This window comes from Chrysemys picta, chromosome 6 (genome assembly GCF_011386835.1).
Source record: "Chrysemys picta bellii isolate R12L10 chromosome 6, ASM1138683v2, whole genome shotgun sequence".
NCBI classification, from domain to species: Eukaryota; Metazoa; Chordata; order Testudines; family Emydidae; genus Chrysemys; species Chrysemys picta.
In genome coordinates, this window is record NC_088796.1 from 2,865,038 (window position 1) to 2,880,082 (window position 15,045).

At 58.5% G+C, this 15,045-nt stretch overlaps 1 protein-coding gene across 5 annotated transcripts in view; it reads right to left on the minus strand.

The window, feature by feature from the left end:
• Positions 1–792: 792 nt before the first annotated feature.
• PHF24 (PHD finger protein 24) overlaps positions 793–15,045 on the minus strand; it is a 41,676-nt gene continuing 27,423 nt past the window's right edge. For 4 of the 5 annotated variants that reach the window (XM_065598625.1, XM_065598626.1, XM_008175807.4 and 1 more), the window contains 5 exons: positions 13,554–13,632; positions 12,795–12,997; positions 9,396–9,562; positions 8,889–8,990; positions 793–5,863 (listed from right to left, as the gene is read on the minus strand). In XM_065598625.1, the coding sequence (XP_065454697.1) occupies positions 5,764–5,863; positions 8,889–8,990; positions 9,396–9,562; positions 12,795–12,997; positions 13,554–13,632 (651 nt within the window). In that variant the 3' untranslated portion in view covers positions 793–5,763. The remainder of the gene's footprint in view (positions 5,864–8,888; positions 8,991–9,395; positions 9,563–12,794; positions 12,998–13,553; positions 13,633–15,045) is intronic. The other variant, XM_024112321.3, reaches the window with a different exon arrangement.

The following is a 15,045-nucleotide window of genomic DNA, read 5'->3' on the forward strand; positions in this document are numbered from 1 at the left end:
CAAAGCTGCAGCCAGCGCGGCCCCTTTGCAAAGCCCAGCCCAAGGCGGGGAGCCTTGGTGTCACGGGCTGAGGCTCAGACAAGAAGGATGGCCCAATGGTTAGGGCACTAGCCTAGGACTTGGGAGACCAGGGTTCTAAGCCCCTGCACCACCACAGCCTCCCCGTGTGACCCTCGGCAAGTCCCTTTGCCTTGCTGTGCTGCGGTTCCCCTGCTGCGGCTAATGCTGGGGTGGCGCTCAGTTACTGCAGCGATGGGCACGAGGGCAGCTGAATGGCATCTCACAAGGCACAGCCCTGGAGGGGCCCTGGCAGCCTGTTCCCTTCTGATTTGGGTGGGGTGGACTGCCCAGAATGGATGCGCCCACTTCTGGAGTGTATTAGGCCTGAGCTGCACAGGCCCTAACACTGCTGAGGATGTTAAACAAAGGCCCGGGCGGGAACTGAGTTCAAGTTCACAGAGCTGGTGGAGGGAGCTCTGTCCAGGGGGCTGGTGCTGGAGAGGGGCTGCTCTCTGGAGCGAGGGAACCAGGAATCCTCACAAGCCACCGGCACTCGAGGGCAGCGGCCCAGGACAGAAGGGGCCACAGAGCGAAGTTCCCTGCCCCAGGGCTCTGGACTCACCAGGTGCTGCAGGCCCATGATGCACCAGACAGGGAGCCTGGACACCTGGTCACTGCAGCAGCCCCTCTGGGGCTAACCAGCAGGGGCTGGACCGGGGGGGGGGCACCTTAGGAACCCCCCAGAGCTGCTGGTGCCTGAGCGATACCGAAATCCAAAGACCAACAGATCTATTGAGGTTGGACACAGCTGTTTAATGGACACATCTCGCTGCACAGCCCTTCTCACGCCCCGCGGGCCGGCCCCAGCCGTTCCCCCGGTCCCGCCGACAGCAGGCGATGGTGCTGTCTCAGCAGCGCCGCCGGCAGGGTCAAACCTGGAGGGCTGATGCCCCCACTCCCGGTGCAGTCCTTGGCACCTGCGCAAAGCGGGGGTAAAATGCAGCCCAGGCAGAAGGGTGGGGCTCCGCGCAGGGGAACGGGCCCCTTTATCTGTACATTGCCCCCCAACCTCCTCATGGCGTGTGGGAATTTGGGTAACCCATTGGCTCCATGACCCTGGCCTCCACGCTGCCCTGCCTGGCTGGGTGAAACCCATGCGCTTGTTACACAGCCAGCGAGCCAAGTGCCCCAACCAGCCCGCGGGGCTCACCACCACAGCTCCAGTCACAAGACAGCGTGGCCCACGGAGACTACACATCCCAGCAGTGCACAGGCTGCAATGCATGTTGGGACGTGTAGTCTCTGCAGTTTATGCCTCTGTTAAAGCTCATGGAGGCTGCATGCAGCCCCATTTTCTGCAAACGAAGGGCAGCCTTCGGGGCCCAGAGTTTGAGCATCACCCTGGGTCACCAGCCAGAGACAAGCAGGCTGAGGGCTTCAGAGCAGCCAGAGGGTACAGAGGCAGGACTGCCCTCATTTCAATGGAGACTGTGTCTAGCTCCCCATTCGGTTACCTCCTGGGCTGAAGCAGAAAGATCCAGGAAGCTACCTGCCCCCGGGTCCCTGAGCTTTCCTTTGCCCATGTCTCCTCCATCCCATTAACTCAGCAGTGGGCCTCTGGGAGGGAGCCCCCCCATGTATTATCCCTGTCTTGTACGTGCGCCCTCCTGCCGCCCTCATTTCAACACTGAAGTGCCCTCGGCGATGCGCCAGCTCGGGAGCACGCTCGTCCCTGGCACACTGGCTGTTAGTGCTGCCTGAGCGCTCCGGACCCGCTGCGCGCGCTGCTCCCAACTCCCCGGGGAGGAAAGGTACCGCTGGGGAGCTGACGTGGGCTGGCTCGGACGTGCAGCTCATTCGGTAGCCCGGGTGGGTGGTGTCACTGCGGCTTCTCACCATGTCCCTGGTGGTGTCTGTTGGGGCAGCTCCATGTTCCTTCCCTCTCTGCCATCGTTCAACGGGCTGCCCCAGGGAGGGGAGGCTTTCACAAGCAGGACCTGTGGGTGACCGGCCTTGGCTCGGCATCGCGGTCCATGCCCTGGGACGCCCACGGGCCAAATGTGACCGAGGGTGCGTTGCCATGCTGCCCACGGCTCCACTCCTTTCTGACCGTGGGTCCCAGGATGTTGCGCTCCATCTTGATCTGGGGGGCATCGCGGGCTGTGGCCTGTCGTCTCCTCCGGGAACGCGAGGGTGGGCACAATCTGCTCCGGGTTAGGCACGGTCGGTGCAGCTTGGCAGCTGTTTGCAAGGTGTGAACGGAGTCATGTGGTGGCAAAGTTTGGGTGTGTTGCTCCACTCCGTGCCCACGTCCCAGGGCGAGAGGTGCCAGAGGAACCCCTTAGATAGACAGCATGGTTGGGCTCCCGTTTGGGTCACTCCTGTGCACTTGAATCTTCTTACGTTCAGCAGCAGCAATCCTTCATCCTCTCCCCATGCCGGGCCCACCCCACGCACATCATGTGTGGCCCCAGGCTACCTTCACCGTCCCGGTGGACATGAGGCAGGGCTGCTGAGACGGTGACGAGGAAGGTTATAGTCCAGACGACAACTGGGATGGAGCAGGAGGGGGCATTGCAGGCAGCAGGGCAGGCAGGCTTCCTTCTAAAAACAGGACAATGTTCTGGGCAGGTCCCTGAGAAACCAAGAGCTGCTGTGCTCCGAATATACTTGATACAAGGCGAATTGGCCAGTGAATCCCCAGGACTGGAGAGCTGCAGGATCTGGAGTGAGCAGTCATCCAGGAGACAGAGCGACCCCACTGGCCATCCAGTGACCATGGACTCGCTGATGCCGGGGTGGGTTGCATCTAGACCCTCCCATCACAACGGGACGGATTCCTCCAGCGCAGTCTCTGGCACCGTGTCCTCTCCTCTCAGCCTGCCCAAGCCAGGCCCATTGGCAGATCTAGCAAAGCGAAAGCGAAAGCATTTGCCACACTGGACCAGAGAGTTGGATCCTGCCTCTGGCAAGGGCGGCTATCGGGAGCTTCCGATGTAACCCCCCGAGACGTGCCAATGCCCCATGGGTGGCAATTCCCTCCTGAGTCCTGCGGTGCTCCAGGCAGAGCTGTCGGGAAGGACTTGGTTTCTGGCGGTAGCTGGGCACGGCTTTGAAGCAGGCCGTGCCTGATGTAACCGTTTTATCTCCGCTAGGTTGAACTGTGACCGATTTCCCTCTCCCATTAGCTGAGCCAGCATTTGCTGCAGCCGCTCAGCTCATATGCGGCTGGCTCTGGGGACGGCCAAGTACTTATTAATGAGAGGCAGAGCCTGCCAAGGGGGGGGGGGAGCGCGCTCTGATGTTGTTGGTGCAGCTCACGGAGCCTCACGCCTTCTGCATTCCCTCCCGTAAGAAACAGGACGAGAGCAAACCTCAGTTCTGCCCAGCACTGCTACCGGAGAGGCCCAAGCCCGCTGATTCTGAGCCCGTCCTTGCTGGAGCTGGAGGCTAAGGGGATTCAGTGACCTCTTGTTGCTCACCACGGATCTCCACTCTCAGGCATCTCTGCTTCTGTACCGGCTGTAGACGTCATGAACGCAGGCTGGTTCCTAGCTCCCCGATGATCCAGGCCCTGTTACAGGCTCCGGGGGCAGGGCACTGTGGGGTAAGTAGCCAGAGGAATCCATGGCCACCTTCCTAATGAATACGTAGGTGCGGAGACTACAGACCCCAGTGTGCACTGCTTTGTCTCTGGGACAAGGCACTGCATTCTCTGCCGGCTGCACCTTCGCGTTCAAGGGGAAGGTAGCTGGTTCTGTGGTGGTGAAGCTGGGTGGGGTGGAAATCTGGCCCCTCCTGATAGTGTCTCCGATGAGTTGCTGATCTTGCATCATGGTGCAATACTGACTTCTCTTTGTAGGGAACAGGAAGCACTATTGTGAATAGCTAGCAGGTACCGAGTGCCAGTGGGGGGGCTGCTAGCACTGTGCCTGTGAAAGGTGTGCAGAGCTAGGGCACATGTGTCACCATTGCCCCCAGGTGGGTGGAACTGGAACTGCTCCCTGTGTGTCATAGCTCCTGTACTGCTAACAATGAAAGAAGATTCTTCTTTGGCTCAGGGCAGTGGCCGGTGCTTTTGGAGCCGGAGGGCATGACTTCTATCCTGGCTTATGGCTGTGAAGTCACAGGTGGCTACGGATTCCATAAAGTCTGACGGAGGTCGCAGAATTTGCAGACATGCGATGCTGTGTAGTAAAGGCAGGTAGCTGGCGTCTGACAACTTTGAGAGGACTAAGAAATCACAAGAAACTCGCATCCCTTCTTCACACATGGCAAGGCCAGAAGACACCACTGTGACCCTCCTTCCTAACCCCGCCCCGTGACGCCTGCATCCAGCCCGGCACTGGGGGGTGAGCTAGCAAGTGTCTTCTAGAAAGACATCCTGGTGCGAGACCCAGGTTACGTTAGCGGCAACGCTTCTACAGCTCCTACCACGCCCTTGCTCCAGAAACACAGGAGGCCTGATCTCCCCCCCACAACCTCACCGCAGTGAACCAGGGTCACTTCCCTGGAGCTGACACTGGTGGGAGAGCGAGGGGAATCCGGCCCCGTGACAAGCAGCCGACACACCGCCCAACTCTCAGGATTGTCCTGATGGGCCCCCTGGTTGGCAGAGCAGCGCCTGGCGCCTGAGCCGGGAGGAGGCCGGGAGGTGGAGCTGCTCAAAGGGAGTTCTCTGTGGCTCGTTTCTGCAGCCGCAGCGGTGGGCCGGGGGTTCGCCAGCTTGAGGAAAGCAGCTCCCCACATGCCAGCTCCTGGGGACACTGAGCTGTTCTGCTTGGTGGCCCCGAATCCACCCTGTCCCCCACCCAGCCCTCCCGGCCAAGGCAGGACTGTCGCTCGGACAGAGACCAGGGCCTGCTCCGTGGTGGCGGTCACACTGCTGTCCTTTTGGTGGTGGTGAGAGGCGACCCAGGCCCGGTATGCCATGTCCTCGCTGGGGTCTCACAGCATTCGGCTCTTGCTCCGTGCCCAGCTCTCCCAGCCAGAGATCTGTTCACCCAGAGAGGCTGGAATATGGGCGTCGAGAGCCACCGTGCAGAGCAGAGAGGGGACCAGTCTGGGGGCGGGGATGGTCCCAGAGAGCAGGGGAGAGGCTGGCACGGTGCCCGGCCCAGCTTGCCAGCTGCAGGGCAGCCCCGCAGTGCTGGCCCCGGCCCAGCCAACACGCCTCCCTCTGCTCTCCAGCAGGCACGCCAGTGCCATTGCCAGGCCAGCAGGGGGCTCGTTAGTCCACAGCCACCGGGGTCACGCCCGGTCCGCCGACCCGCAGCCACGGTACAGGGCGACCTCGACGCTGGAAACCGTCCAGCCGCTACGTGGGGCTCGCATGGGCTTTCTCAGCCAGTCAGAAGCCAGAGCGCTGCTGGACTGTTTGCGTTCAGTCCTCTCTCCGCTAATCAGAAGTCTGCCGAATTGTGTGCGGGTTGGGGGGGCAGCTCCCTCTCAGCCAATCAGAAACCAGAACTCTACTGAGCTGGGGGTGTGGCCGGGCGTGGTGCGGGGTTTGGGGCCTCGCTCCGCCAATCAGAAGTCTGCTGGGACGTGGGTGAGGGCGGGGGAGCTGGGTGCGGCTACCTGCGGCCCATGGAGACGGGGCAGCCCCTCTAGCGGGTGAAGCAGTCTGTCAGCTCCTCCAGCTGCAAGCTCAGCGACTACAGAACACAATGGCTAGGACTGGGCTCCGTGCGCCCGGCCTCCCGCCCGCTCATGCATCGTCCAGGTTGGGAGCCCTCGCCCGGCCCCTGTCCCGGGCGGCGGCTACGCCAGCGGCTTCAGGTGGATGGCGGCGCTGTTGGGGCGGGCGGCGAGGATGTAGATGACGTTCTCCTTCAGGAAGGTCGGCCAGTCGACAGGCCTGCTGGGGAGAGCGGAGGGGGGTTAGCGTGGGGGCCACGCGGGCAGGGGCTCGGTCTCCAGCCCAGCCCATGTGTGCTGACCACGGGCCCTACGGATCCCAGCGTGCAGCGCTCCATCAGGGCTCTGCCTGTGTAGGGACCATTGGGGACACAGGGTCCCCTTGCCAGAGCCTGGCATGATGGATCTGCTAAGCAGGGGTCTACATTTCCCATCAGCCCCCTCCCCACTGCACATTCCCTTCCTCCTGGCCAGGTAAGGGGGCACAGAAGCCCTGTGAAAAGACCCTGAACCGGGATCTGACTGGGCACCTAGGGGAAGCAGCAGCCGCCTGGCGAGCCAGGAGAAGCCGGACGCGGAGGAACCCCCAGGAACTGGATGCAGAGCCCCGGGTGGAAGGCTGTGGGGCCGGACATCACAGCTGGGTGCAGGTCTGTGTGGGGCGTAGGGGGGGGGGCAGCAGCTGGGCAGGGAGCTAGGGCAGAGGGATCCTGATGAGACACACCGCTGAGTGATCCTGCAAGTGCCTATTTGCTGGAATAGAGCCCGGACTGGAGAGGGCAGCCCAGGCACGGAAGAGCCGTCCATGACCCTCGCGTGGGCTTCCCCCCAGACCCAAGAACCACTATTGCTCTTCAAGCCTCGGTACCTAGGGTATCGGCTACCTTCCCCTTTCCTGCCAGCCCCCGTAAAACAGCCTTCCCATAGCACATGTCTGAGCGGTGACGGGACCGCCAGCCTCGTGCCTGCAGGGCCTAGCAGTGAAGTGCTTTTCAGTGCTTGTCTCCCAGTCGCGGTGCAGCCGGCAGGCTCCTGGCCCGGGGCTTTGGGGCACTCCCGCCCTGAGCAGCTGCGATCACCACACTGGGACGCTGCACAAAGGAGCTCGTCCGTCGCGCTCTCGGGTCCCCCAGTGATTCCCGGCCTGCGTCGCAGCCGGGGCGGTGGAGCCGGCGATGAGGGGCCGGCAGATGGCAAGAACATGGAGCAGCACATTTTCCAGCCCAGCAGCTGGTTTCTGCAGTGCTTGGTGCAGCTCCAGTGTCTTCTGCCCGCCCCCCTGCTGCGTCAGGGCCCGACCTTTCAGGGCCCGACTCCTAAGTCCCGGGTTTCTCCGGCAGCAGCTGGGGAACTGCTTTAGGTGTCTGTGCCTGTGCCGTCATCGTGGAAATGTCGGATCCTGATCTTAAGTTACCAATACTTAGCATCTCTCAAACACGAACGAGTCGTCCCACACCCCCGGGAGACAGGCCAGCGCCATTAGTACAGGTGGGAAACTGAGGCACAGGGCGGGGAAAGGACTTGGGTCACACAGCGCGTCGGTGACAGAGCCAGGATTAGAAACCAGGAGTCCTGACGCGCAGTCCCCTGCTCTAACCACTAGCCCCGGCTCCCTCTTGCCTGGGCAGGAGAACGAAAAGGAAGAGCGGTTTTGCTGACTATTCCATTGTGAAATGTATTCACTTGCCAGCAGAAATCTGCCCCCCGGGAGGATTCTGCTAACGAGCCGGGTGCTTTTACCAGAGCAGAGCGCTCCCGCCCGCCTGGGAAAGGGACGCCATCACACCTGGGCGCAAGAGCACACAGAGAGCCCCGCTCAGCCCTCTGTCCCTGCAGCTTTGCACTGATGGACGCTGCTAACCTCAGTGATGAAGCTGGCCCTTTCTGCGTGGTCTGAACGCCATGAAATACATGGAGCTACGGCTTACCGAGGTTATTTCCCATCTGGTGAATTTCCTCAACCACCCAGTGATTTTAATAGGAGACAGAACATTTTCTCCAGACGCATGGACTGGGGTGGGATAATTATACTGTCTGCCTCATATATCTATAGTGTTTTTCATTACCCTGGAGACTCTCCGGCTGCTTTCCAGACTGCTTTCCCCTCACCACCACCCCACACTACAGAAATGCAGCCACCTCTGGGGTGTAGCAGGACATCTGTTTGCTGCTGGCTGTGACGGGAGCCCACCCGCATGGCTCTCCGGGCTGAGGGAGTGCAGTTCTGCTCTAGCTGTAGTAGAAGGCCATCTTGATTAAGCTGCTGAGTTCTGTGGATTCCAGGAAAGCTGCTGAAGACAAGTTTTCCTGGAAAATGTCACCACTCTTGCAAAAAGGCGCCCGAGGCGCTGCGTGGGCTTGTGTACGGCGCACTAGGGTGGGACGCTGGAGACCCGAGTTCTAGTCCTGGCTCTGCTACTCGCCTGCTGGGTGACTTTGGGCAAGTCACTCTACTGCCCTGTGCCTCGGTTTCCCCATGTGCAAAATGGGGGCAAGAACACTGGTCTACTGGTGAAAAGTGCTGTAGTTACTACTGACCCCAAGGAGGTACCAGCTCAGTCTCCTCTAGCAGCCCACACTGGTTTCTCGCCAGCACTAGGCTTAGGAAGGAAAACCCCAGTGCACGAGGAGACTCACCGCCTGGATCGCCCCTCAAGCACCAGTCAGCGGGGCGAGGTCGTTGTGAAACAGGCTAGTATTGTTTAGGCTGGAGGAAAAGCAGGCTGAGGGCGGAGCGGATCCCAGCCCTCGGCTGTGGCAAGGACTGGTCTAAAGGGGACAGAGATCAAGTGTTCTCCGCGGCCACAGAAGGCCGGACACGTGGGGGACATAATCTGCAGCAAGGGAGCTGTCGGTTGGCTCTTAGGAGAAGCTTTCTAATGCTCAGGTTGTTCAGCTCTGGAGCCGGCTCCCAAGGGAGGTGGGGGGCTCCCCGGCACTGGAGGCTTTTAAGGCCAGGCAGGACGGAGAGCCCAAATCCACTGGCCCTGCCTCAGCGCAGGGGGCTGGCCTAGGTGAGCTCTGCAGGACCCTGCCAGCCCCACACTGCTATGATACCCCCTTTAACACCACACCCCACAGCAGCCGGGAGGGGCCTGGCTTGTGCGGGAGCCCAGCTAGCCTGTGCCCAACAGAGCTGAACGGATGCTGCAGCCGTGGGCCTGGAGGCTCCTGCGGCAGAACCCGTCCCCCCCCCCCCCCCCCCCGCGCCCCTGTCCCCCCCCCATGCCCCGCCCCGCCCCGCTCACCTGGATTCCTCCTGCTCGGTGCCCAGCAGGGTCTTCTGCGGGCTCCTGTTGCTGCCGCTGCTGGCTGGGCTGCTCTCTGACATGGGCCCCACGTGGCTGATGCTGCGGAGGAGAAAGGGCGTTTCCCTCCTTTGCCCCTGGGCCGCAGGAGCCGGGCTGGGACTCCACCAGCGCCCTGGGGTACCGTGTGACGAACGCCGGCCGGGCTCCAGCTGTGCCTCACACGCTGGGCATGTGGCATCAGGGTGTGAGGGGAGATGGGGGGGCTCCCCAGGCCTCTCTCAGGCAGGTGGGAGGGAGATGGGGGGACGCAGAGGGAAGTGGGAGCTGTTGCTGGGGGGCGGTGCCGGGGGATCTGGCGGACGCTTTGGCCTGCGCTGGGAAGACACTGAGCAGGGGTTCTGGGTGGAATTGCTCTGCTAACTAACCAGGAGTTTGGGCCTCCTGGGGCTCCCCCGGCTCTGGCTGGGGAAGGGGTTCTCCCCCTGGGCAGCCCAGCCCTCTTACCTGACGTTGCAGGACGGGGCCTCCTTCTGGTGCTTCCGAAACCACGTGTGCTGGGCTTTCCGGCACTCGCTCTGGCTGATCAGCCCCTGGCTGTCCTGGTGGAGGGGCAGGAAGGCGGCTCGCGCCCGCTCCCGCTCCTTGGCTGTCAGTAGCCGCAGCAGGGAATTCTGTAGGAGGGAGGGAATGGAGGAGGGCAGGGGGGCTGGCTGGAGCTCCTGGGCATGGCTGGAGAGGGTGCAGGGGGGCAAAGCTCCCCTCAGGCACAGGGGTTGGGTTCATCACAGCCGTGCCAGTCCCAGGCAGCACTGAGGGATGTCCTGGACAGGTCCCTCACCAGCCATCCCAAGCTGGGGCGGTGGGAATACAACCCCATCCTGCTGATAGGTGTGAGGAGAGGAGACCACACCTCAGCTGGGACGGCCACTGTCTCAGCCTCACCAACAAAGGGGGAGGCTGACCTAGTGATGGGGACTCCATATAATCTACCCCTCTTGGGCTGACAGAGGGGTTCAAATCTGGGACTCTCTCTCAGCATAAGAAGGTATGAGCCTCTAGGGCTGGAGCAAAAGGAGAAGTTCCTTAGCTGGCTGCTGTAGTGGGCTCTTATCCTCTTTTGTGGACCAGCCGCTCGAGTGGGACAAAGACATAAGATCATAAGAACAACCAGACTGGGTCAGACCAATGGTCCATCTAGCCCTGTATACCGTCTGCCGACAGTGGATGGTGCTGGCCTCAGAGGGAATGAACAGAACAAGACAATTTTGAGTGATCCATCCCCTGTCTTCTGGCAGTCCCGAGGTTTACAGACATCCAGAGCATGGGGTTGTGTCCCTGACCATTTTGGCTAATAGCCATTGATAGACCTGTCTGCCATGAACTTATCTAGTTCTTTTATGAGCCCAGTTATACTTTTGTCCTTCACAAGATCCCCTGGCAACGAGTTCCACAGGTTGTTGTGTGAAGAAATACTTCCTTTGTTTGGTTTAAACCTGCTGCCTATTCATTTCATTGGGTGACCCCTAGTTCTTGTGTTATGAGAAGGAGTAAATAACACTTCCCTACTCACTTGCTCCACACCAGTCATGATTTTATAGACCTCTATCATATCTCTGCTTAGTCATCTCTTTTCCAGACTGTATAGTCCCAGTCATTTTAATCTTTCCTCATACGGAAGCCGTTCTATACCTTGAATCATTTTTGTTTTCTGAACCTTTCCAATTCCAATATATCTTTTTTGAGACGGGGCGACCACATCTGCACGCAGTATTCAAGATGTGGGCATACCATGGATTTATATAGAGACAACATGATATTTTCTGACTTTGATGACCTTTCAGGGTCCCTTCCAGTTCTATGAGATAGGTATATCTCCATATATTATTATCTCTCCCTTTCATAATGATTCTCAACATTCAGTTCGCTTTTTTGACTGGCGCTGCACATTGAGTGGATGTTTTCAGAGAACTATCCACAATGACGCCAAGATCTTTCTTGAGTGGTAACAGCTCATTTAGACCCCATCATTTTATATGTAGAGTTGGGATTTTGTTTCCAATGTGCAATACTTTGTATTTATCAACATTGAATTTCATCTGCCATTTTGTTACGCAGTCACCCAGTTTTGTGAGATCCCTTTGTAACTCCTCACAGTCTGCTTTGGTGTGTTGGGTATGGACTTTGGAGACAGGCGCTCTGAAATAACTAAGGTAGGTAGATAGATAGATAGATAGATAGATAGATAGATAGATAGATAGATAGATAGATAGATAGATAGGGGGTGTATGGGGATAGATAGATAGATGGGGGGGTGGATGGGGGTAGGTAGGTAGATAGATAGATAGATAGATAGATGGGGTGGATGGGGATAGATAGATAGATAGATAGATAGATGGGGTGGATGGGGATAGATAGATAGATAGATAGATAGATAGATAGATAGATAGATAGATGGGGTGGATGGGGATAGATAGATAGATAGATAGATGGGGTGGATGGGGATAGATAGATAGATAGATAGATAGATAGATAGATAGATAGATAGATAGATAGATAGATGGGGTGGATGGGGATAGATAGATAGATAGATAGATAGATGGGGTGGATGGGGATAGATAGATAGATAGATAGATAGATAGATGGGGTGGATGGGGATAGATAGATAGATAGATAGATAGATAGATAGATAGATGGGGTGGATGGGGATAGATAGATAGATAGATAGATAGATAGATAGATAGATAGATGGGGTGGATGGGGATAGATAGATAGATAGATAGATAGATAGATGGGGTGGATGGGGATAGATAGATAGATAGATAGATAGAGGGGGTGGATGGGGATAGATAGATAGATAGATAGATAGATAGATAGATAGAGGGGGTGGATGGGGATAGATAGATAGAGGGGGTGGATGAGGATGGATAGATAAATAGATAGAGGGGGTGGGTGGGGATAGATAGATAGATAGATAGATAGATAGATAGATAGAGGGGGTGGATGGGGATAGATAGATAGATAGATAGAGGGGATGTATGGGGATAGATAGATAGATAGAGGGGTGGATGGGGATAGATAGATAGAGGGGGTGGATGGGGATAGATAGATAGAGGGGGTGGATGGGGATAGATAGATAGATAGATAGAGGGGATGTATGGGGATAGATAGATAGATAGAGGGGTGGATGGGGATAGATAGATAGAGGGGGTGGATGGGGATAGATAGATAGAGGGGGTGGATGGGGATAGATATGGATGGGGATAGATAGATAGATAGATAGATAGATAGATAGATAGATAGATAGATAGATAGATGGGGTGGATGGGGATAGATAGATAGATAGATAGATAGATAGATAGATAGATGGGGTGGATGGGATAGATAGATAGATAGATAGATAGATAGATAGATAGATAGATAGATAGATAGATAGAGGGGGTGTATGGGGATAGATCGATAGATAGTTCGATAGATGGGGTGGATGGGGATAGATCGATAGATAGATCGATAGATAGATAGATGGGGTGGATGGGGATAGATCGATAGATAGATAGATAGAGGGGGTGGATGGGCATAGATAGATAGATAGAGGGGGTGGATGAGGATGGATAGATAGATAGATAGAGGGGGTGGATGGGGATAGATAGATAGATAGATGGGGTGCATGGCGATAGATAGACAGACAGAGTGACCCAGGGGATGTGTAGGGATAGATAGATGATAGATGATATGGGGCTGGACAGACACACAGACAGGAGGCGGGCAGAAAGAGAGATCTTGAGGAATGGGCAGCTCATTGGGATGGGGAGAGGGGCCTCCCGAACTCCCCGGGGTGCCCCCCCACCCCGTGGCATTGCCCCAGGGGGCCCGGCTCTGTGCGCTCGGGGGGGGGGGTCTCAGTACCTGTGGCCGGAGTTTCTGCAGCAGCACGATGGACTCGTGGGAGAGGAAATCAGGCCACTCGATGTGGCCCTTCTTATCGGGGTCCAGTGCGGAGAACTGCAGGGCAGCGCGCTCCTCCTGATCCTCGCTCAGCGGCCTCTCGAAGTGGCGCTTGTGGACCAGGTGCTTGTAGTGCAGGAAATTGTCCTGCGTCAGGCAGGTCTCTGCAAGGCCAAGCCGGGCGCACGTCAGCCCAGTGCTGCGCGGCGCTGCTGAGGGCGGCCGTGAAGCGCCCAGGGGAGAGCACTGACCCGCGGGTCCCCAGTCACGCAGCCCCTTGCACATGCCGGGACCTGCAGCCAGGCCTTCCGTGGTCCCCTGGCAACCACCAATGACATCACAGGCACACTCTGCATTGTGCACCTGTGATGTCATCGATGTGGCCAGGGAAACATGGAACCCGAGTGTAGGTCTTGACAGGTGAATAAACAAGAAGCAAACCGGGGCCCAAAATCTTGCTCACCTGCTGGCCCAGGGCTTTCAGGACTGGGGGTGCGCTGCTGGAATTCGGGGTGCCTGAGTGAGGCTGTAGGTATCCCACATGTGTGCAGCATGGGCCCAACTGCTGGACCTGCCAACCCAGTCTCTCTGAGTCTAAAGGAGAAACTCCACCCGCCGTCAGCAGTAGTAGAGCTTTTATTGTCTGTAGCCCCTAGGGGGCAGCAATATACACACCCAGGGGCCAGCATGTTGCAGGGTGAGGTGAAGGGCAGCACTCACCGGGGATGATCTTGCATTGCTGGAAGGTCTCCATCAGGCTGTACATCTCCTCCTCCGTCAGCAGGAGGTTGAGGTTATCCTGCCGCAGGGAGAGACGTTCAGAGAGAAACACCCAGGGGTTTAGTTAGTACCTTGGAGAATAGCCCCCGGGGCTCCACCCCAGCTGCCTGGCAGGATCCGTAATCCTGCCAGGGACTTTGCGGCGGCTCCATCGCCGCAGCATCTGGCGCCTCCCAAGCGTTTAGCCATGGAAATACGGAGAGCCACCTGTCTGTCTCTTTCTCCCTTCCCAGCGTGCAGTGGAAGGAGCTCCGTGCGTGTGGATGGGGGCGGGGTACTGTGTTTCTGTGTGTGCACACACATGTGAGCGTGGAGGGGTGTGCATGCAGCTGCGGTGTCCGCAGCAGGGGATCGAGAAAGGAATTTAGCAAGGCAAGAAAGCCGAAGTGACAAAACAGGTTTTGCACTTTGTTCTGAACTTGGCGAGGCCTGTTGTCAGGTTATTAGAGTGAAGTGCAGGGCCGCGGCACGCTGGTATGTTATTGTAGGGTTGTGTGCGGAGTGCGGGGACGGGGCACGCTGGTGTGTTATTGTAGGGCTGCTCGGGAGTGCAGGGACGGGGCACGCTGGTATGTTATTGTAGGGTTGTGTGAGAGTGCAGGTGAGGGGGGCACACCAGTGTATTGTTGTAAGGCTGTGTGGGAGTGACATTGTCTGTCTGGGCTTGGTGGAGGCTGACGCCGTCTATCTGGGCTGAGGGGGTGACGCCGTCTGTCTGGGCTGAGGGGGTGACGCCGTCGTAGCTGGGCTGAGGGGGTGACGCCGTCTAGCTGGGCTGGGGGGTGACGCCGTCTAGCTGGGCTGAGGGGGGTGACGCCGTCTAGCTGGGCTGGGGGGGTGACGCCGTCTGTCTGGGCTGGGGGCGGTGACGCCGTCTAGCTGGGCTGAGGGGGTGACGCCGTCTGTCTGGGCTGAGGGCGGTGACGCCGTCTGTCTCGGCTGGGGGGTGACGCCGACTGTCTGGGCTGAGGAGGTGACGCCGTCTAGCTGGGCTGGGGGGGTGACGCTGTCTGTCTGGGCTGAGGGGGTGACGCCGTCTGTCTGGGCTTGAGGGAGGCTGATGCCGTCTATCTGGGCTGAGCGGGGTGACGCCATCTGTCTGGGCTGAGGGGTGACGCCGTCTGTCTGGGCTGGGGGGTGACGCCGTCTAGCTGGGCTGAGGGGGTGACGCCGTCAGTCTGGGCTGAGGGTGGTGACGCCGTCTGTCTCGGCTGGGGGGTGACGCCGACTGTCTGGGCTGAGGAGGTGACGCCGTCTAGCTGGGCTGAGGAGGTGACGCCGTCTAGCTGGGCTGGGGGGGTGACGCTGTCTGTCTGGGCTGAGGGGGTGACGCCGTCTGTCTGGGCTTGAGGGAGGCTGACGCCGTCTATCTGGGCTGAGGGGGTGACGCCGTCTGTCTGGGCTGAGGGGGTGACGCCGTCTAGCTGGGCTG